This window comes from Capsella rubella, unplaced genomic scaffold, assembly GCF_000375325.1.
Source record: "Capsella rubella cultivar Monte Gargano unplaced genomic scaffold, Caprub1_0 scaffold_5, whole genome shotgun sequence".
In the NCBI taxonomy this organism is placed as follows: Eukaryota; Viridiplantae; Streptophyta; class Magnoliopsida; order Brassicales; family Brassicaceae; genus Capsella; species Capsella rubella.
In genome coordinates, this window is record NW_006238919.1 from 7,268,430 (window position 1) to 7,288,183 (window position 19,754).

The 19,754-nt window shown below is 35.6% G+C and overlaps 6 protein-coding genes and 2 long non-coding RNA genes across 8 annotated transcripts; 3 read left to right on the plus strand and 5 right to left on the minus strand.

Moving 5' to 3' along the window:
- Positions 1-201: 201 nt before the first annotated feature.
- Positions 202-3,083, minus strand: LOC17885886 (disease resistance protein RPP13). Its single transcript, XM_006292654.2, has one exon. It carries the CDS (start codon positions 2,987-2,989, stop codon positions 455-457), a length of 2,535 nt encoding a protein of 844 aa, XP_006292716.1. The 5' UTR covers positions 2,990-3,083; the 3' UTR covers positions 202-454.
- Positions 3,084-6,122: 3,039 nt separating this feature from the next.
- LOC17884834 lies at positions 6,123-7,662 on the minus strand. Its single transcript, XM_006291466.2, has 4 exons — positions 7,302-7,662; positions 7,069-7,191; positions 6,767-6,928; positions 6,123-6,684 (listed from the first exon to the last, which is right to left on the minus strand). Exons 1-4 carry the CDS (start codon positions 7,454-7,456, stop codon positions 6,189-6,191), a joined length of 936 nt encoding a protein of 311 aa, XP_006291528.1. The 5' UTR covers positions 7,457-7,662; the 3' UTR covers positions 6,123-6,188.
- Positions 7,663-8,159: 497 nt separating this feature from the next.
- Positions 8,160-8,948, plus strand: LOC111830577. Its single transcript, XR_002833989.1, has 2 exons — positions 8,160-8,454; positions 8,640-8,948. It is a non-coding gene; the product is annotated as an uncharacterized LOC111830577 (long non-coding RNA).
- Positions 8,949-10,041: 1,093 nt separating this feature from the next.
- On the minus strand, positions 10,042-10,812 carry LOC111830578. Its single transcript, XR_002833990.1, has 2 exons — positions 10,692-10,812; positions 10,042-10,481 (listed from the first exon to the last, which is right to left on the minus strand). It is a non-coding gene; the product is annotated as an uncharacterized LOC111830578 (long non-coding RNA).
- Positions 10,813-11,679: 867 nt separating this feature from the next.
- On the minus strand, positions 11,680-13,407 carry LOC17887412 (fasciclin-like arabinogalactan protein 4). Its single transcript, XM_006292771.2, has one exon. It carries the CDS (start codon positions 13,002-13,004, stop codon positions 11,730-11,732), a length of 1,275 nt encoding a protein of 424 aa, XP_006292833.1. The 5' UTR covers positions 13,005-13,407; the 3' UTR covers positions 11,680-11,729.
- A 391-nt stretch (positions 13,408-13,798) lies between these two features.
- LOC17886109 (mitochondrial import inner membrane translocase subunit TIM9) lies at positions 13,799-14,888 on the plus strand. Its single transcript, XM_006293147.2, has 2 exons — positions 13,799-13,937; positions 14,566-14,888. The coding sequence occupies exons 1-2, from the start codon at positions 13,843-13,845 to the stop codon at positions 14,750-14,752; spliced, it is 282 nt and encodes a 93-aa protein (XP_006293209.1). The 5' UTR covers positions 13,799-13,842; the 3' UTR covers positions 14,753-14,888.
- Positions 14,889-14,952: 64 nt separating this feature from the next.
- Positions 14,953-15,996, minus strand: LOC17886984 (glucan endo-1,3-beta-glucosidase). The gene has a single exon (XM_006292571.2). It carries the CDS (start codon positions 15,994-15,996, stop codon positions 14,953-14,955), a length of 1,044 nt encoding a protein of 347 aa, XP_006292633.2.
- A 2,376-nt stretch (positions 15,997-18,372) lies between these two features.
- On the plus strand, positions 18,373-19,658 carry LOC17886909 (methyl-CpG-binding domain-containing protein 5). The gene is made up of 3 exons (XM_006291845.2): positions 18,373-18,644; positions 18,947-19,072; positions 19,164-19,658. The coding sequence occupies exons 1-3, from the start codon at positions 18,468-18,470 to the stop codon at positions 19,413-19,415; spliced, it is 555 nt and encodes a 184-aa protein (XP_006291907.1). The 5' UTR covers positions 18,373-18,467; the 3' UTR covers positions 19,416-19,658.
- Positions 19,659-19,754: the final 96 nt, after the last annotated feature.

The following is a 19,754-nucleotide window of genomic DNA, read 5'->3' on the forward strand; positions in this document are numbered from 1 at the left end:
TTTTCAATTTGTGTTCTCATCAAGCAATGAAACGATTGTATGACTATTCTCGCCATCCGTAAATGGATGGTTCCCGTCTTCTTCGGCTAGTTCTTGAGGCTCGTTTTGTTCTTCTGAAAACCAAGAACTGGATTTATTATCTTCGGTGCTTTTGTATCATCTTCAGGAAACTGAGATAGTAGTCAAGAAACAATGGCACTCTTTTCTCACAACAAAACTCACAATAATCAACCTTTTAGAATCAGGAAATTACATCTATTAGAAACAGCAGCTGGCTCAATAAAGACATTTCTAACAAAGATCATCATCATCGTCGGACTTTATCAAAGGGAAATTACAATGTTTTAGTTGTAGAGAAAGCTTGGAAAAGAGATTAAAGAAGGCGAAGAGTAAATGTGAAAGATGTACGTACTTTAGCAGACTTGATATTAAAAGACATAAATCTTCAGGATCATTACTCATCACCAGTCAATCCCGTATATTCTAATAAACGCTCGCATCGCTCTGGAATTAGCAGCTTCTCTTTTTGTAGTCTGGTTTCCAGTTTCAGTTGGATCAAATTGGGCATGGCCTCTTCTTCTATGTGGAACACATCTAAATTTTGTAGGAACAAGTGAAGCTTTTTCAGCCGACCAAAACCTTTTTCGCTGATGCTTATCTTCCTTCCCTCCAAATGACAATCCAAGAGCAGATCTTCCAGTCTCGGCAATTTCTGCAAAAAAGGCATTGGGTCTTCCTGGAGTTCCCCTTCAACGAGTTCTACAGATTCAAGACTGGGTAATATCACATCCATGGACCTAACTGCCTCTTCCGATCCCAACGATAATTTAATGTCGTCCAGCCTCAGAACACGAAGATTTCTTAGTTTAGTAAAGGAAGCCCAGCACACAGAAATGCGTTTCGACGTCTTCCACCCAAAAATGTCCCTGATCTCCAAGTCCTGAAGATTTATGAGCGACTCATGTTTTAGTTTGCTCCACCTGTAGGATGTTATAGACCTCAAGGTCTGAAGGTTCAGTGCGTCGCCTATTAGAAATTCTCGTACGAAGTTTCCTGTGACGTGCCTCAGTGCCGTGAGCTTTCGGAGATCGATTCTTTTTTTGCTGAAACCCGGGCCAGATAAACGTAGCGTTTGTAGAAACCGTAATTTAGAGATGAAAGCTTGTAAATTTTTTGAACTATCAGAATTCATCTCAAGGTACCTCAAGTGGAATAAATCCCCGATCGCCTCTGGGAAACTCGAGTACATATATCTTTTTCGAATAAACCCAAGATTAAGCACTCGAAGTAGCTTCAGGTTCAAGTTAGTGGTTCTACCATTAACCGTCGATACTCCAAAGAACAGGATGGATCGCATTCCTTTGTTCATGCGTTTCTCAGAGAAGTGTTTGTTGATGACGATCTGATGGTGAACCACTTCCCTTCTGCAAATTTTAGATGTATGTTGTGTCACATGATCGCTATAAACATTTATGAAGTTTAGCTCTTTAGATTTCTTGATAGCCACGTCTCTCAGAAGATCATGGATTCTACAATACATCACTCTTCCTCTTTCTACCCTCACTGCTTCCACTAAACTTCTGTCTATCAGCTCTTCGATATTGGCCCGAGCCACATCTTCCATCATTCTCTCTTCATCCCCTTCTACAAACCCTTCTGCTACAAGTAACTGTATCAAGTTCTCTACCTCAATCTCATAGTCCTCTGGGAATATACTAAGGTAAAGAAAGCAAAGTTTCGACTCATGTCCCATCTCCTTGAGGCTTAGATCACACAAAGTGGAAACATGAATGGAGTCATCCTTTAGGCGTCGCCATAAACTAGCACGCATTTCATGCCACTCGTTTGCCGTCTTCTTCGTAGACAGAAGCCCAGAAAGCACGACTATAGCCAGCGGTAGTCCACCGCACTTTTGAACCATTTCTTTTCCAGTTTTCTGCAGCTCTTTATCAACCCCTTGCGTACTCATGAATGCTTTCTGTTCAAACAATTTCCAGCTTTCTTCAAATGTCAAGAACCTTAACTTATGAGCATAGAATCTCCCAGCTACACCTTCAGCAACAGCTTTAATACGCGTAGTGATAATGACTCTACTTCCAACATGGCTGCAGGGTAGTGCTCTCTTTAAACTCTCCCACGCTTCTCGCTCCCATATATCATCTACCACCACTAGATATCTTTTCCCTTTTAAAAGATCATGAAGGTAAATTTCTAATTCCTCCTCTGTAAACAACCTAATCTTTTCCAACTCTTCCGCAGAAGCCACTCCCAAAGATCTAATAATTCTCATAAGTATATCTCCTGTTTTATACTCTTGAGAAACATAAGTCCAAGCGCGGTATTCGAATCTTCTCTTCACATTCTCTGAGTTGTAGAGCTTCCTAGCAAGTGCAGTCTTTCCGAGACCTCCCATACCAAAGATCGAGATAATAAATCTATTGTACTCACTACCATCGAGAAGCTTTGCCAAAAGAGTGTTAGCATCTTCTTCCAAACCAACTACAAGCTCTTCATGGTCAAAAGATCGAGCACGTCGAAGCTGACCCAGTCTCAAACTTGAAGTACTCCCTCCTCCTTGAGGCTCTTTTAAACCTCCTACAGCATAAGTGCCCCTCATGCGAGTGATATCCAAGATTCTTCTCTTGAGGATTCTGATATCATCAACTATGCTGTACGCATCCTTCATCCTGCCTATTTTGTTGGTCAATCTTCTCAAACCTCGTCTTTGTGATCTTTCTTCTACTTTCAGAAAATAGGTGTCCAAAACATCCTCGACGTCATAAGCGATATCTAAAACTAGTTTTGTCCACACTTTGGAGGCCTCATCTTCTCTTTCTCGCGCTTCAACATCCTTGATATAACCTTGGATGCACATCAAATCATTCTTCAGGGACTCTAGATCATCTCTGACTCCCATTAACGTTGATGCTTCTTCCATGAGATAGTTGCCAATCTTCTCCACAACGAACTTCGTGATTGCATCTACCATCTTCACACTAGTAAGCACAAGATTGAAGAAATGTTTTGTTTAGTTGTGTCAACCTTATCTCAGAAACCTTCACACTTGACTTGTTGAAATGATATTTCGACCGCTCCTACATTATCTTGGAACTATGCATAGTTTGTAATCATGTCCACAATAATTCATAGACGTGGGACCAATATAGCTAGATTATCATTGCTCAACTTGCCAATACTATCTTTCGTGGAAGTTTCAATTTTTCATATGTATGTTGAAAGTGTCTAATTTCGAAATGTCATCTATCACCTTGAAGAACATGAGAAACATTTCTCTCTGGTCCGTGAGTGAGAAAATGTTCAAAAACTACGAGTGAGTTATAAAACGCCATACTTGTCTTATAGTTTAACTAGAAGTAGACCCGCGCGATGCGCGAGATAAATTTGATATTATATTTATAATAATTTTAATATATTTTTTTGGAAATCAATTTGATTGAAGCAATTAAGTGATTCTCTTCATTTTTATGTACTATCTCATAGAATATTTTTTGTATTATGTTTTATGATTATTTTGTATTATGCATATTGCTATCTACTGCATAAATTATTTAGAATTAATTAAAAAATTTGTTACAAAAAAAAAAAAAAATTAATAATTTTTTTATTTGTATTCAACAAATTTCATCATCAATTGAAATAAGCATTATAATACTTCTTTTATTCAACTACATTAGGATAAAAAAGAGTAAAATTTATAGTCTTACATCACTACAACCAACTCTTTGAACTTGTAATCTATACAAATTTACTTTAGGTTTGTTACTATGTCATCTTCTTTTTTTTTTTTTTTTTCTTAAAGTCATTTCTTATGAAATGTTGATTACTTTTCCCTTCGGTCTCTCAAAAAAATCATATCTTCTAATATTTCATATAGGATAATATTATATAATGACACATTAATATTTCTATTTTTTTTGTCAACAACCTTATATTAATCCAGAGCATCAAAATAGCCTAATATTAATTGCATATACAATTAAAAAACTAAACCATATGTATTCTTAAAAATAGGTTATGTTAATTTAAAAGAAAAGTCACATATAATTTACCATACCCGCTTTGCTCTCTACCACGATTTTCGAGAAAAATAATATATACTAATTTAAATGAAAATTAAAATAATGTAACAATAACATCTTGGGAATTCATACATAAATAAATTATAGGACAATAATGAAAATAATAAAAAATAAAATTTTAGAGAAGAAATGGAAAATATTAAAATTTAAAAGAAGATATATTATGTTAGTACCAGGTAAGTTCTCTTATTTATCTACCAAAGTGTTGATTTTTTTGTATGTTTGGATACAAAAATAGTAGTCAATGTAAAGTTCATCTATTGTACTATGATCCTATAACCTTTTTAAAACCTTAAAAACCCTTTTTAAAACTTTATAAAACTTATAAAAACTATTTAAAACCATTTAAAACATTTTCAAATATTTGTATCGAATCTCTCAGTAGTAGTGATTATATAGTAGTATCTTATAAACTATATAAAATTTTATAATTTTTAATATTTAAACACGGGTATTTTTGAAAATGGATAGATGAATAGAAAATAGGGATGAAGTTTCAAAAAACAAAAATTATAATAATATAAGATGTATATCATATAGTCTCTATTTTTTTTTTACAATTGAGATTTTATAAAAGAATATTTTAATTTTTTCTCAAACTCATACAACAAAAAAAAAACACAAAGCTTATTTTTTTATATAATAATTGAGATTGAGAATTAGAGGATGAGAGAATGAGGGAATGGTAACTGAGAAAATGAGTATATATAGGAAGAGAAGTGATGGGAGTTACAATTTCATAAAAAATAATTATGGGAATCAATTATAATTTATTGTGTGCTGAAAAATTCAATGAAAAATATAGTTAATGCAAATTTATAATATTTCAGTTTTTATATTAAAGTGTGAGTTTAATGTATATGACTAAATGTGTTTTGTGGTTTAATTGTTTTTCAGTTTTATATTAAATTGTGAATTAAATATATATATATATATATATATATATATATATATATATATATATATATGATAAATTGATAATACATAATATATTTTTTTAACTTACATGCCAAGTGAACCAATAAGAAGAGAGTGAAACTTTATTTTTATATATATGATTTCTGAATAATATGATAATTATTCTTTGATTAAATTTCATGATTTTCTATTCTATTAGACTGAGTTTCCTCTCTCAACTGTTTAATAATAGTAAATTACATAAATTTTGTTTTCTAAATTAAATAAATAGTAAATTAAGTAATAGAATATTTTTTGGTTAAATAGTCACTTTATCTAAATATTTTAGATGTACTAATTTATTATACTGAAAACAATCAAACTTTCTCTAATTTCATTATTTACCATAGACTTCACCATGCTAAAGTAAAAGAAAAAACAATTCTCTTTAATTATTTTATTATATACTTAGTTTTCAAAAGTTATAAAAATATGTTATAAATAATTTATTACCCATCTTAATAAATTTAGGAAAAATCCTTAAAAAGGAGGAAATTTTGATGTGAACTTTAAATCTGGAGGAAAAAAACTCATACCAATTTTCTTTGAATACAAAAAAAAAATTTAACTACTCCAACAAATGACACTTTTTTCCAACAATGACACTTTGTTTTTAAAGCAAACAATACATATCTTATAACTTACAACACAATATGACAAATATATAATTTTAAAATGTTAAATTAGAAATTAATAAAAATGACACATGTCAAGTATATAGAGCGCCAAATGTCGCTTTGTGAGGCAAAGTTAGAAGAAACCTTGTCTTATTATATAAGATTAGTGCTCTTATGTATAAAAATTTGTAATAGATTGTGTTACAAAATGTTTCAAATTTAACGGATACAGACCATAGGAAGTGCCCTCTGGATCAAAATACCAAGTAACACAAGTGCGGGTGAAACTTTGATATCATTCTTTAGACAATTGCCGTAGTTACTTAGCTCTTCTTCTCTATATGTGTTTTTTTTTTCCATCATTGTTCATTTTAAAAACAAATCTAGTTGAAAACAGATTAGTCATAAACAGAAGTGTTATTATTATCTATATGTATACATATGGGTATACACACATTATCTTCTTCTTGATTTTTCTCTCTTATACAGACTGCGATTACATTTTAAGAAAATTTCAATTTGTGTTCTCATCAAGCAATGAGACTATTGTATGCTTATTTTCGCCATCAGTAAATGGATGGTTCTCATCTTCTTCATCTAAATCTTGACCCTTACTACAACTCAAAAGTGGGTCTACCTCTGTGTTCTCATCATCTTCAGGATCCATATTTTCTTTCATACCCGTCCCAGTTTCCTCGTTCGGGTCAGTAACCCGCTGCTGAGGAAAGTGACCGGCTTCATTAGAAGAAACCACTGAGTTGATGATCTCTTGGTCATCCTCGCTGTACTTGGTAAAGTTGGAATTGCATTTCCTATAGACTGGAGATTCTTGTAAGACTACACTCTCTGACATACAATGAGATGAAGACTTGTGATCAAAGCTACCAAAACCTTTAATCCCTCGAGACAGCTCACGAGCTCGCTTCCTCTCTTCCTTGAGCAATTCCCCTTTCTCAAGTAGCTTTAAAACCTTCTCTGCTTTCTTTCTAACAGCTAATCCCCAATTAAACCTACCAAATAAACAAAACTTATTGTCACAGAACATTGAAACTGGTCTTCATACCAAACATTAAAACTTGAAAATATGAGTACCCTTTCTCATCGATCATTTGAAAAGGTTGCATTTGGGAGATAACATCTACATCGCCTTGAAACTCATCAGAAACACTCTCTGGTCCATGAGTGAGCAAATGTTCAACAACTATGAGCGAGTTATAAGCTATTCTCCAGTTTCTCTTATCAAACCTTGCCAATCTAGTTTACACCAAACAAACAAACAGATCCATAACTCAGTTAAAGGCATGTATACTACTAAGTACAGAAACTATAGATTAAGCAGCGATTAAATCCAAATTTGGTTATTATATGAAAACTAAAATTAGGAATAATGAAACCTTTTGTGCAAAACATCGACGATCCGCAAATAATCTTCAAACTCGAAAGCAGCTTTTGAAATAGATCCTAAGGTTTGTGTATTTGGTCCCCATGACTCACCATCCGTAGCTTCCTCAGTCATTCTTCAAACCAAATTACATACACATAAATCTTTATTATCACCATCTGTGCCATGTCTTAGAAAATCAAGAAACCTTATAATCAGCAGAAGATAGAAAGAAAAAAAACTAACAGTTGAAGAGGAGTGACATCAGTGAGAGCCAAACGCGCCGTTTTGAGCTTTTCCTTGAAGAAAAAAGAAGCTTGTTTCTTCAATTCAAGAAACGATGGTGTTCCTCCCATGGCCATACTGCTGCTGCTGCTTCTGTTTTTGCTCATCATCGACATCTCTTGAGAAACGAAAGAGAAGAGAGATGTTTTGAAACTATTTCATACGGTATTGGAGAGGTTAGTTCAAAAACCACACAGAGAGAGATATAAATTCAAGATTGGTCATTGAATATAAGAGACAAGAAAAACTTTTAATATAAATTTCAAGGAAAGTCCAAATCTGTGATCCAAAAAGGTCCTCAAGTTTGAAAATCTTTGAATGATCGTTGTTACATCAGAAAAGTCAAGCAAAGCACTATATGATACCAATAAATTCTTACATCAATTCCTCTAACCGATCCGATAGTGAATCATTTTTAATTTTTATTACTAGTTAGACATAAAAAAAAGAGAAAGTTACATAGAGACACCGTTTATGTGTCTTTCGTTTCAGTTTAACACCCTTTGGGTTTGTGGCACCGTTTTTTGTTCTCTTTTGTACTGTACATATTAATTTCTGACAAAAACACCCTCAGTTAAGTTTTTGAAAGCTTATCAGAAACAATTATAAAACTTTAACTTTCAACCATACGTTAGTAACTAAATATTTGAGAATCTTATGGCTAGGAATGATCCTAAGATTAAGATGAAAAATGAACAATTAGAGTCATTTTCTTTTTCTCTCTCTCTCACTGTCTCGCTTTTTCTCTTTCACCCTCTACCTTTTTCTCTCCCTCTCTCTCTCTCTCTCAAACCAAAACTGAGAGGTATGTGTTGTTTCTCTAGATCTGAAGTTGTTTATCTTTCATCTTCTTCTTTCATTTTCTCCATTTTTATCTGGAGCAAAAATATCTACTCTGTCCACCAAAAAAATATATATATCTCCTCTGTTTCTTAGCCGGTCGGCTTCACATGCGACGGTCATGATTCCTGCATCATAAAAATCAAAACATTAGAGTTCAATTTCAATCATTTTTCAGAGAGTCGATACAAATTAAATCTTGTGTAAAATCAATTTCTCCATACGTCGTTTTGTTCTCTTTGGGGGAAACGGAATCTAATACCTCAAAACAAGAGTAAGAGATTCTTTTATTTTCTGGATTTTTTACTTAAACTACATTGATTTCTGGATTCTTAAACAAGATTTCAACTTTTTGCTGTGGATTTGATACGGTGAATGTGAAACAATGTGGTGGATGCGATACGGTGGATACGATGTGGTGGATGCGATATGGTGGATACGATGTGGTGGATGTTGTAGTTGTGATGTGATTTGGTGGGTGCGATGCGGTGGCAACAGTTCGATGGTTACGATGTGGTGGATGTGATGTAGCTGATGTGAAAACTAATGATAAAGATCATGGATGACCATCAGTTAGAATGTTTGTGTTGTAGTTTTTTAATGTAAGGCTTTCATGTGTTCATATTCCCTTGAATGGTTAATGTTTTTTTCCTTAAAACAATATTTGTTCAAGTATCTATGGATATTGTATAGTGAACTAAAGATTGTTCAAGTATCTATGGATATGTTAATCTTGACCATGTGTTCGGGGAAAGATTGTTTGGTATACCTATTACCATGTCCATTTTCACGTTTTTACAATTTGGTTCATGAATACATGAACCATTGGTTCGAATGGTAATGTTTTCAGTCATATAAAAGCAAAGGTTTCTGGGTTTATAAGAACAGTGAGCATACAATTGATGAAGATTCAGTGTACATTCAACAAGGGACGATTCAAAGCATCCTTAATCTTGGTTTGTGGATTCTTCTAGCTTCACTGATCGGTTTCAACATTTAGTGGCCAAAACCTAGAGGAAGAAGATGACGTGGCCAAACATGTAGTGGGAATGTGTTTCGTTGCCGACGTTTCATGTTCTTAGGAGTTAGCTATGTTTTGTGTATTTAAAGCATCTAGTCCATTGCAGAATCGATATGAAGAAAATATTGTCTTAAAAGTTCTTGTGTTGTTCTTAAGCTCATTCACCAAGCTAGTGTTTTCTACATAAATATCTTACATCTCATTCACCAAGCGTTGTCCACATGGATGTCGTACTTTGGTTTGTGTTTTTTTTTTCTTTTGACTTTTGTTGTCTTGAACATTCAAGTTTTTTTTTTTCCTGAGAAAAAGCTAAAGACTTGGTGTTGTGGACTTCAGTTATACGGTACCATAATCGACATTTTTTTGCACAAAAATCACCATAAACCAAACAAATTTGTTTGTAAAATGGTTTATTCAAATAGGCATTGTCTATCTATGAGTTTTTTTTACAACTGGCTCTCAAGAATATAGAGTATTTCATTCTCCATATCCATAAAATCAAGTCCATAAACTGGTTTATACAAAGAGGCACGTTTAGGCATCCACATTACCACATTCATAATTCTTCATCCATACAAAGAGGAACTTATGTATAAAACTGATGTCACACCAATAAACACAAATTCTACAGATTCAAACCAATAAATTAAAAAAAGTGTCATAAACCTACGTAGGTTTATGCATCTACTATCATCCAACATGAAACCATTGTATCTCTGACCAACTTCAATGGAAAAATCAATATAACGTGAATCAAATCAAGTCCACAAAACAAATAGAGACAAATGGTCGTATAGTTTCAAACCTCAAACCAAAAAAAAAAATCTTCACAAACTAAAATTGAGCTAAAGCAAAAAAAGAAAACCGGTTAAGCATAAAAAATACAAATGAACATGTATGATTGATCAAAGGAAAACTATGACACTGCACATGCATTTCTAACTATAGACTATCCAAAACAGATTTCAAAATCAACCAAAATATGACATTTGATCTCTGGAACTCGTTTTATCCAAGAAGTGCAATCCACATAACTGAAGTCCACATAACTGAAGTCCACGATTATATGACCATAGAAGCTACGTTTGCTAAGGCTTGTCCACAAAACAACACTTCAACGCATGGTTGGATTGACGATTCTGACGACTTTGTTGAGAAGAAAGGTGTTCATATGCGGCGGGTATGTTTGTTGTCGGATTCATCATCAGAATCGAACGGGTTGGGCTTGGAAGACTAGTGAAATCCAAAATCTACTGAGTTATGCTTGTGAAATCCAAGATCTACATGAAAATAGAAGACAACTTCAGTTAATCAAATTCCAAAACCTAATTGAGCATATGTGGGCTAAAAGGTAGGTAAACAAAATCTAGTTCATCAAAGAACCCAACACTATGGCAATCCCCACAAAAAAATCCACTTAATCTCTCTGATTCAAACAATCTTATGGGAACAAAAACAGAAGAGAAATCAAACAAACCCAAGATCAATACCAGATTGCGAGAAAAAGAAAAAAAAAACTGGAATTAAGAACAAAGGAAGTGTATCAATAAAAGATAGAAAGAAAAAGGAGATCAAGGTTAACCTGGATAAGAGAGAGAGAGAAAGAGAGAGAGAGAAAAAGAAGTAGAGTCGAGAAAAAGATGAAAAATTGGACTAACAAGATAACATTGGTTGTCTTTTAGTTAAAAGGGTAATATAGAAACTTCGCATATAGAAACGGTGTCTTGGCTACAAACGGTGTGATAGTGTAATATGAAACATGTAAACGGTGTGATAGTGCTATATTTTCTAAAAAAAATTCCAAAAAAAAAATAATATCTTTGATAACGAATCATATATTTATATTTTGGTCGGCTATAAATAATTTTTTTTTAAAATACGGTATAGTACAGTAGTAGTGTGTGAGCGACCACACAGGATTGTAACTCTCTCTACTTTTCAGTTCACCGAGTCAGTGAAGAAGAAGTGAAGTGAATAAGGTGAGAGTTAGAAGATAGATCTTGACCGTACATCCCACACGCGCGTCTAAGTGAAACTGGATCTCAAGGATCTGACGGCTCTAAATAACCCGAAAATCTAGCGAGAAACTGACCCGAGAAAGATCTGGACCGTCGGTGTCAACATGGTACGACCCAACATGGCACCTGTCACGCACTTACTGTCTCTACTATTATTATTCCTGCTGATCTAATTCACTGATTAGATTCCATTCTTATTCACTATATACTTTTTAGTGTTTTGAAATAGATTTTTCATAAATAAACGAAAACGTTATAGCAAAAATGATGTGAAAAATTGGTATACCAAAAGAGAATGAAGGTTTTTTTATAGACATGGGTTGTTTTTTTACCCAAAATTGCCCATTAAAATCTAAATTTACATGGGAAAGGTGAAATGTTTTTTTTCCTCATAATTATGACGTAAAAATAAATATATAAACCCTCGTGAAAAGAAAAAATAAATTCCAGTAAAAATAAATAAAAGCCCTAATCGAAGGCAAAACATTTTTATGTGATAAAGAAAAAAAATCATACCAAAAGATAACAAAATAATGCTATACACCAACACCACCACAAGGCTAAGAAACCAAGTGTTCTTTTAACCGCGCCGGATGAAATTATCTCACGCGGTGGTGATACGATTCGTGACGATGGCTCCTCAGAACTCGCCGGCGACAAAGAGATCACTTGTGGAGGAGCCGTCGTGGCAACGGGTTGTTGACCCGTTTTTGGGAACAGTTCTTTAGGTAAAAGAACTTTGGATACTCCGAAAACAGAAACCGGGTTTTGATCAAATGCCGTTTGAGTCACTACGGCTAGAACCATACCCGAATTGATCGTTACGATTGACCCGTTAACCCGGGAGATGTTGAGAGTGTACGAACCGGCTCCCATTTCTTCGGTGGCTAATGTTGGTTGAACCGGATTGGTTATTGATTCGAGCGAACCGAGTGTGTAGTATGAATGTAGCACATGGAACTTTAACACGAATGCTTTTTGCTCCGCCGGTAGAGACTGGAGATTAACATTGGAAGGGAGATCGGAGAAGGCGGAGTCGGTTGGTACGAAGACTGTTATTCCGGCGCCGCGTTCGTCGTTTTCGAACTCTGTTATGACTCCGGAGGCGACGAGGAGAGAGAGAGCGACGTTGAAGTTGTGTCCGTTGATTAGTATCTGAGTGAGGTTGATTCCCGCCGGAGGAGGGGAGAGAGATGTTGATGTCGGCGGTGGAGTGAGAGTCTCCGATGCGGTGATATCGATTCCGGTGGGGACGATGAGTGAGTCGACGGAGAGGACGGTTATGTTGGGAGGTTTTGTCTCGAGGAGTTTTAAAACGGTGACGTTTTTGGTACTAGGAGATCCGATCGTGACGGATCCTGAAGCCGGGTCACGGGATACGTTAACGGATCCGGATCCGAAGAATGTACGACCTGAAGCTTCGTAGAGAGTTGTGACGGCTGAGCCTGAGGGAGGGATGCGTCGTAGATCGGAATCTGAGAGGAACTGGAGAAGGACATGGAAGCGGAGGAGATCCGCGAGCGTTGAAGGAGGTAAGCGGCGCGTGAGGTCTACGGAGGCGGAGGAGAATTGAGAATTGGGAACGGCGAGGAGGGTTAGTGAGTTTCTACCGGAGAGTTCGGCGGCGATGCCGGAAGTGACGAGGAGGTTGGAGAATGACGAAAGGTTAGGGAAAGAAGAGAGGATGGCGGTGACGTTGATGGCAGCGGCGGTGGTGGATAGGAAGAGAAGTAAATAAGCTAATACGGGAAGGGTAAAATGGGAAACTGAGATTACGTTCGCCATTTATTTTGTTTAGAGTTAGGTCATGAGATTTTTTTTGGTAAAGAGAAGAACACAGAGGAGAGAAGTGGATTGATGGATAGAGAGAGAGAAACGAAGGGAGTGGTGTGTGAGTGAAGTTTTGGTGGAGACGACGAAAATTAAAAAAAAAATGAAATTAATTAGAGAGAGACATATTTGGGAGGAATTTAGTGACGCGCGGTGTTAAGGGAGTTTAAAGTACACGCGCAAGGACAAAACAGATGTCATTGTGTCAGAGAGATGCTTTTGTGGACACTTCTAGTCTTGTAGTGATTAGATTTTGGTGAGTGAGCTCAAGATGGTGTCCACGTGGGGTATTAGTGTTTTTAAAAATAATAACAGTGCCATTTAAAGTTTTTTTCGTTTGCATGTGAAAGTTTTTATAGCTGTGCAGCAGAGTTTTATCTTGATCTCCTATAACAAACGTTTAGTGGAGTAGTATTTTGATTTTAGTAGGATTCAAATAGTTTGTATACGTAGTTAGCCGACGATGATCTTTGACAGGATGATACTCATTGATGATATTTTGTCTTCTACTTTACATTTGGAAACAAAAATTTAAAGACAGATCAATTATATAGTTTGGGTGGATCTGTCAATCAAATGTCATCTATCAAAAAGATTGATCGTAAAAGAATTCCTAATCTTTTTAGACCTCAAAATATGTGGTGGTTTATAATTAAGGCTTTAATCAATATCGAAATAGTTAAGAAGCCCATCAGGCCCAGTATAGAAGGTCGCTGGGGTTTTGAAGACGTAGAGCAATGAGGCGAAGGAAGGAACTGAATCTGTAGACGAAGGAAGTAACGATTGTGTGAAAATGGACGCGAGTATGATGGCTGGATTCGATGGTCTTCCTGAAGAAGATAAAGCCAAAATGGCCTCTATGATTGATCAGCTTCAGCTACGTGATAGGTTTGTCACTTTATATCGGTTCTCTCTGTTTTTTTTTCATTGTGAATTGTCTTTATAAAATTCGACTTTTGGCTTCTTTAAATTGTCTTGACCTTGCTCGAACCTAGTTTCGAATGACACTGTATTAATCTTTGTTCCTTTAGTTCAAATCTGATTTAATGTAGCTTTTGTTTTGTGGGAAATGTCACTCTTCTTTAGATTTGCTGATTAATTTTGAGTAAAGGGTTAATGAATGTATTAAGGGTTTTTATAGTATGATTCCATAGAGCCAAGAGTTTTAAAGTGTTCTTTCTTAGGTGAAATTGGTTTGTTCCATATTTGTGTGTTTGTTAATTATCTGTTCTAATCAAAACTCGGAATGGTTCACATAGTTCATAATTCGCAATCATTTTGCATCTGTGGCTTGTTGTCTTACATTGACGCTAAGAGTTATATGATCACCTTAAAACCAGTGCAACCAAATTAGTACTGCAGCTTGGACGCTAAGGGAACAACGACTTTATGCATTGTCTACTAATTAGTTTGTTGTTTTCTTCAAAAGTTGCTCTGTTTTGAAATTAGAGAGTTTTTGTTCTGTGTTTAGAACCTAACTTTTTATGTTCTTGTGGTGTTTTTGGTTACTTGTAAGCTTGAGGATGTACAATTCATTGGTCGAGAGGTGTTTTGTGGACTGTGTTGATAGCTTCACACGCAAATCTCTGCAGAAACAAGAGGAGACTTGTGTTATGCGTTGCGCTGAGAAGTTCCTTAAGCACACCATGCGTGTTGGTATGCGGTTTGCCGAGCTCAATCAGAACGCACCAACCCAAGACTGATAATGTCTGCTTCCTTCAGTTTTGTTGTTGGTACAGTTTATGAGTCATAAACCAGAATAAACCATAATATTGAAATTGATACATAGGAAATAGGATAATATAAAGATTTTGAATCTTAGATTTACAAAAATTGAACTTTGACATTCTTTGCTGATATAAATCATAGTATTTGAAGCACCTAAGTGACGTTTTTACATTTATCAGTTTTTCATGATACCAACATCATAAACCGATGTGAAGTCCGGTTTGAACAAACCAAAATTTTGCTCAGAAACCGACGGTTTGAGATTCTCGTTGAAGAGAGCGAAGATACAAGTCTCGAAAACCCGGTTTGGCATCAATGGAGTGCCCTTACCGGAATTCACATGCTTTATAAGGTTCCTATTGTATGCCTCCGCATATTCTAAACCGACGCCGGTCTGATTCGGTTCACCAGCTGATGGCCAACCGGTCTCAGCCACAACGATGTCCACGTCTCCATACCCGACACGTTTCATTGCTGAGTAAACCGCGTCGAGCTGAGCGTCGAACATGTTGGTGTAGTTCATCTTCGTAACCGGGTCAAAGACAACGACGTCGCTTGAGTTAAAGAGTGCGTAGTTTAACGTTTCGGGTCCGAACCCGAAATATGGGTACGGGTTAACCATGAAGGGAGACTTTGTGCGGTTGTGGAAGTCTAGAATTGGAGCGAAGATGGTTTTGACGTAGCCTCTACGAAACGTTCCGGAGCTAGGTGGTTCGGAGGAGCCTGAGAGGATACCTAGCGAGTGAGGCGTGGAGACTAAGATCCCAGTGACGTTAGCGAGGTGTAACGCTAACGTAAGCGACTCCATGGTGGGGAGGAGATGAGCAATGAGGGTTTTGTCGGATGTGGCAATGATTTCGTTTCCGACAGCGATGTAACGGATTGAGGTTGCTGGGAGGAAAGGGAGGAGGTGGTTGGAGAGCCATGAACGTGCGTTGGGAAGCTTGGAGAGGGAAACGATGTCGGAGTTTGGGATTGTGACGGTGAGGGATATCCCGGTGATGCCGGAAAACGCGGCGAGGATGTCGGGGTTTGCGTCGAAGATTTTGACGTGGTTGATGTTTGTTTTTGTTTTGATGAAGTTGACGACTTGGTGTGGCGGTGGGAGGTTATTTGCCACCGTGCCGTAGTTAACGCCGATGTGATATGCGGCCGAGAAGGGAAGGATGAGAGTGAGAACAATTTGGAAAAGAAGTAGATGAAGAACATGAGCCCTCATCATGATTAATTATGATCGTGAATTGAGTTTATCAAAGTTGCAACTTCCACGTTTAACAAAACTAACTAGGAGTTATTGTTTTAAAGCATTAAGTGAGCGAGTGGCTGATTAATAATGATTTTCATAATCAGTTAAAGTTTGTGAATAAGTGATTGTCTGATAATGAGCAAGGAATATCCGTCTTTCTGCTAATAAGGATGTATTGAACTCATTTAAGAATCTTGTACGCATAATAACTTTATTCCAAATTTTCAACTCCAATTTGGCAATTTCTGCCTTATTTCATCAAATACTGACTTGGGAAATGAATTTACAAGACTAAAGTATAAAGTGTTGGCTATGTCTTGCAATAAATATTCTCTTTGGGGAAACATTCGAGAATCATGGAGAGTCATCAAAGTTCCCACTGCATGCCTTTCTCAAGACGACATTCCCTTGAAACACTCCATCATGTTGGGTCTTTCATATAATGGACTCAGTAGCATAAGTAATTTTTAATTTTTTTGATGGACTAAATACATTTTGCTTATAACAATGAAGAGATTTTAGAAATTTTGGGAGGTCAGATTGTCGTTTATTTTCATGAGATCCATTGTAACTTTATTATGAGTTTCAATGTAAGATTATAAATATTTGAAACAATCAGAAAACCCGATGGTTCACCTGTTGTTCTCGACAAATGTGTGACATATGCTTTGATAAACTAGCAAGGAAGTTGGCTTGGATTTGTTCTCGCAGCACAGATTTTGGGTTCTTGATCAAGATGCCAAAAAGGCAAAAACAAATTAGAATTATGGTTCATTGAGCTACTTTAACCCTCTTAATAATAATCCTTCCACTGAACAAATGATTCTCTCCTCCAAACACTATTTTAGATGGGCGTGAAGTTATTTTATATGCCTAAAAGTGATCGTTTTGTGCTTTCTATCATGATCTCCAAAGTAACAGCACAACACTAGTGGCTTACCATGAAATTAACCATTAAGTGGTCTTACTATAATGACTGTGGGCGTTCGAGCTTAAAGAAGATGTTTGCCTATGACTATTTTCCTAATCACATTGAGAACACCATGTCTCTGAAAAGCCTTGGTTTAGCTAATTCTTAAAATTCATTCATTCCCTACAATTTATCTATATATGACCATTTTTATTAGTTTCACTGTTTCCGCAACATGATTAGATTAGCTATTAATTGGGTTTTTTTTTGGGGTAAGAGACCAGGAGACAAAAATTATATTTTTGGCAAACAAATTCGTCTATGTCTTGCAGATCCAAGATAATCTTTCTTCAAAATCAGGGACTAAGCAATTTGAAACAACATTAAAATATTGAAAACCTAAAAGCAATGAAAACACATAATTCGCTAATACATCGGTAAAACGATTAATTTTCCTATACTGTACTTATATAAAATCTGGATTGTCCAATCTTTCGTTAGAAAAATGTAGCACAAACACGCAAAAAAACTTTTCGGGGCCGATTGGTAACGGCTGTTACTTGTGGCTGTAGAGATTGTGACTGTAAAGACTTTCGCTGTGAAGACTTTTGCTGTAGAAACTTTGGCTGTAGACATTTTAACGGTTAAAAGTTGAATTTTTTTTTTGCTATTATATATAATTTTTATAAATATATGATGATCAATATTTATTCATATGTAACATAGTGACAAATAAATAAAATTTATTAATATTTATAATATAAGAAAATACAATTGTGATATTGAAATATTAAATTTATGAAGAAAAGTGGATGTCAAAAGAAAGGAAAAAAATGCTGATAATTAATTTACAAAAAAAAGTTTGAAAAAAATATATATAAATCTATAGAAAGATTCTAATTATTATAGGAAGAAGAAAAAATAATTTTTAAAACTTATTTGTTCTACAGTTCCTATAGCCGTTATATTGAGGCTTTAGAAAAAAATAAAATAAAGAAGGAAACAAATAAAGTAGTTTTTAGAACTTTTAAAAAAGTAAAAATAAAAAAGACTTAATTGGCAAAAATAAAACTTTTAAGACTTTAAATTGGTTTTAAAGTCTTAAAAATCACAACCAATCGGTCCCTTCGTTTGTAATAAAAATAGCCAAATAACGCACGAAAACATTTAGTTATAATAAAAATTGCCAAATCAACTTAAAATTAAACTGGAGTGGACATATAAAATGGGCTTAGAAAACCCAAGAGAAAAAAAAAAAAAACAAAGCTGCAACGTGGCTGTTTGACTGATTTTCATTTTGCCATCCCTCGAGGCTCAAAACTTTGAAACAGAAACAGAACACAACATTTACGTTTTTACGAAGTCTTTAACCTCCGCAGGTGTCGTTACATCTTCTGACTCACAAAGTTGTACTTTTTGTGTTTCTTTCTTTATTTATCTTTTCTTTCAGAAACTTTTGATTCAGTAAAAAAAAAAAACTTCAAATCTCTAAAAATCAGGGTCTCTAATCCGGATTTTGATTGAAACCCGAGAAATGTCGAACGGCACAGATCAAGCTCAACCACCGCCGGAGAACACAGCTAATCCTGTAGATTCGTCGAAGTCACGGAAGCGTGCGACACCTGGGGATGATAATAATTGGCTTCCTCCTGATTGGAGAACCGAAGTTAGGGTTCGTACCTCCGGCACTAAAGCTGGTGTTGTCGATAAGGTAACAAAACATCTCTTTCAATTACTCTCGAGCTCTGTCTCTATCGAATTTTGGAGATTTCCTTAAAATTGATTGAGAATTTGTCTGTACAGATGGATTGATATGTTTTTATATTTCTTGATTTGAAATTGGGAATTTAGAGACTATAGATACATAAATTTAGTGGGTTCTTACCCAAAAATGCATGCTAGTTAGATAAAGATTGCTCTATGTGTTAATGTAAGTGTGTGAAGGATGTTGAAGGTGAAGAATATAGTTTGAATTGTATCGTAATGTTTTGGTGTCTGGTTTTGTAATTGTAGTTTTACTACGAACCTATCACGGGTCGTAAGTTTCGGTCCAAGAACGAAGTGTTGTACTATTTGGAACACGGGACGCCTAAAAAGCCCGTCAAGAAAACAGAAAACAATGGAGATTTGCATTCAGAAGTGAGTCAGGAAACGTTTCTATCTCTTTGTTTAGTTTGCTTCTTCTTCCTTACTTTGAACTGTTTGTTGTCTTTGTACATTTTGTCCGTAGCATTCTGAAGGTCGAGGAAGCAGTAGGCGGCAGAGTAAGTCCAACAAGAAAGCTAATGAGCCACCGCAAAAGCCGTTGGATTTTGATTTTATGAACGTGCCGGAGAAGGTCACTTGGACTGGGACTAATGGTCCAGAAGAAGCTTGGTGGCCTTTTATTGGGGAATACAAGATTCAAGAATCTGTTAGCAAAGATTGGGACAGAGCATTCACTCTTGTCACAACTTATTACGCTGGGAATATGATGTTTTAGGAGATTGCTGCTACTGCTGCTGCTGCAAAACCTGCAACTCAAATCAAATAACAGAGACGCTAGAGAATCAAATCAATTTAGTAGTTTGGTCATTCATTTGTTTAGCGTGTGTAATGTAGGTTAATATAGTACTCAGTGACAGTTTAGAAACAGTTTAATTTGGGTTGTTATATACTTTTTTAACATTTTCTTAGATGCATTTGAGAGAATCAATGAGTAACAAAAGTATGAAATCTTAACTTTGATAGGTGGAGTTAGACGAGGAATGTTACTTCACTCATCAGTTCTGTCTACTAAGAAATGTGAATCAGAGAAGCTATCAGTTTTAATACATAGTCT

Bases quoted from the DNA above. Each gene is read 5' to 3' on its own strand.
- LOC17886909 (XM_006291845.2), top strand. From the start codon at position 18,468: ATGTCGAACGGCACAGATCAAGCTCAACCACCGCCGGAGAACACAGCT. The intron at 18,645-18,946 runs GTAACAAAACAT...TTGTAATTGTAG, and splicing joins AAGCTGGTGTTGTCGATAAG to TTTTACTACGAACCTATCAC. The intron at 19,073-19,163 runs GTGAGTCAGGAA...TTTTGTCCGTAG, and splicing joins ATGGAGATTTGCATTCAGAA to CATTCTGAAGGTCGAGGAAG.
- LOC17886984 (XM_006292571.2), bottom strand. From the start codon at position 15,996: ATGAGGGCTCATGTTCTTCATCTACTTCTTTTCCAAATTGTTCTCACT.
- LOC17886109 (XM_006293147.2), top strand. From the start codon at position 13,843: ATGGACGCGAGTATGATGGCTGGATTCGATGGTCTTCCTGAAGAAGAT. The intron at 13,938-14,565 runs GTTTGTCACTTT...GTTACTTGTAAG, and splicing joins CAGCTTCAGCTACGTGATAG to CTTGAGGATGTACAATTCAT.
- LOC17884834 (XM_006291466.2), bottom strand. From the start codon at position 7,456: ATGTCGATGATGAGCAAAAACAGAAGCAGCAGCAGCAGTATGGCCATG. The intron at 7,192-7,301 runs GTTAGTTTTTTT...TTTGGTTTGAAG, and splicing joins GATGTCACTCCTCTTCAACT to AATGACTGAGGAAGCTACGG. The intron at 6,685-6,766 runs GTACTCATATTT...TTTATTTGGTAG, and splicing joins CAAATGATCGATGAGAAAGG to GTTTAATTGGGGATTAGCTG.
- LOC17885886 (XM_006292654.2), bottom strand. From the start codon at position 2,989: ATGGTAGATGCAATCACGAAGTTCGTTGTGGAGAAGATTGGCAACTAT.
- LOC17887412 (XM_006292771.2), bottom strand. From the start codon at position 13,004: ATGGCGAACGTAATCTCAGTTTCCCATTTTACCCTTCCCGTATTAGCT.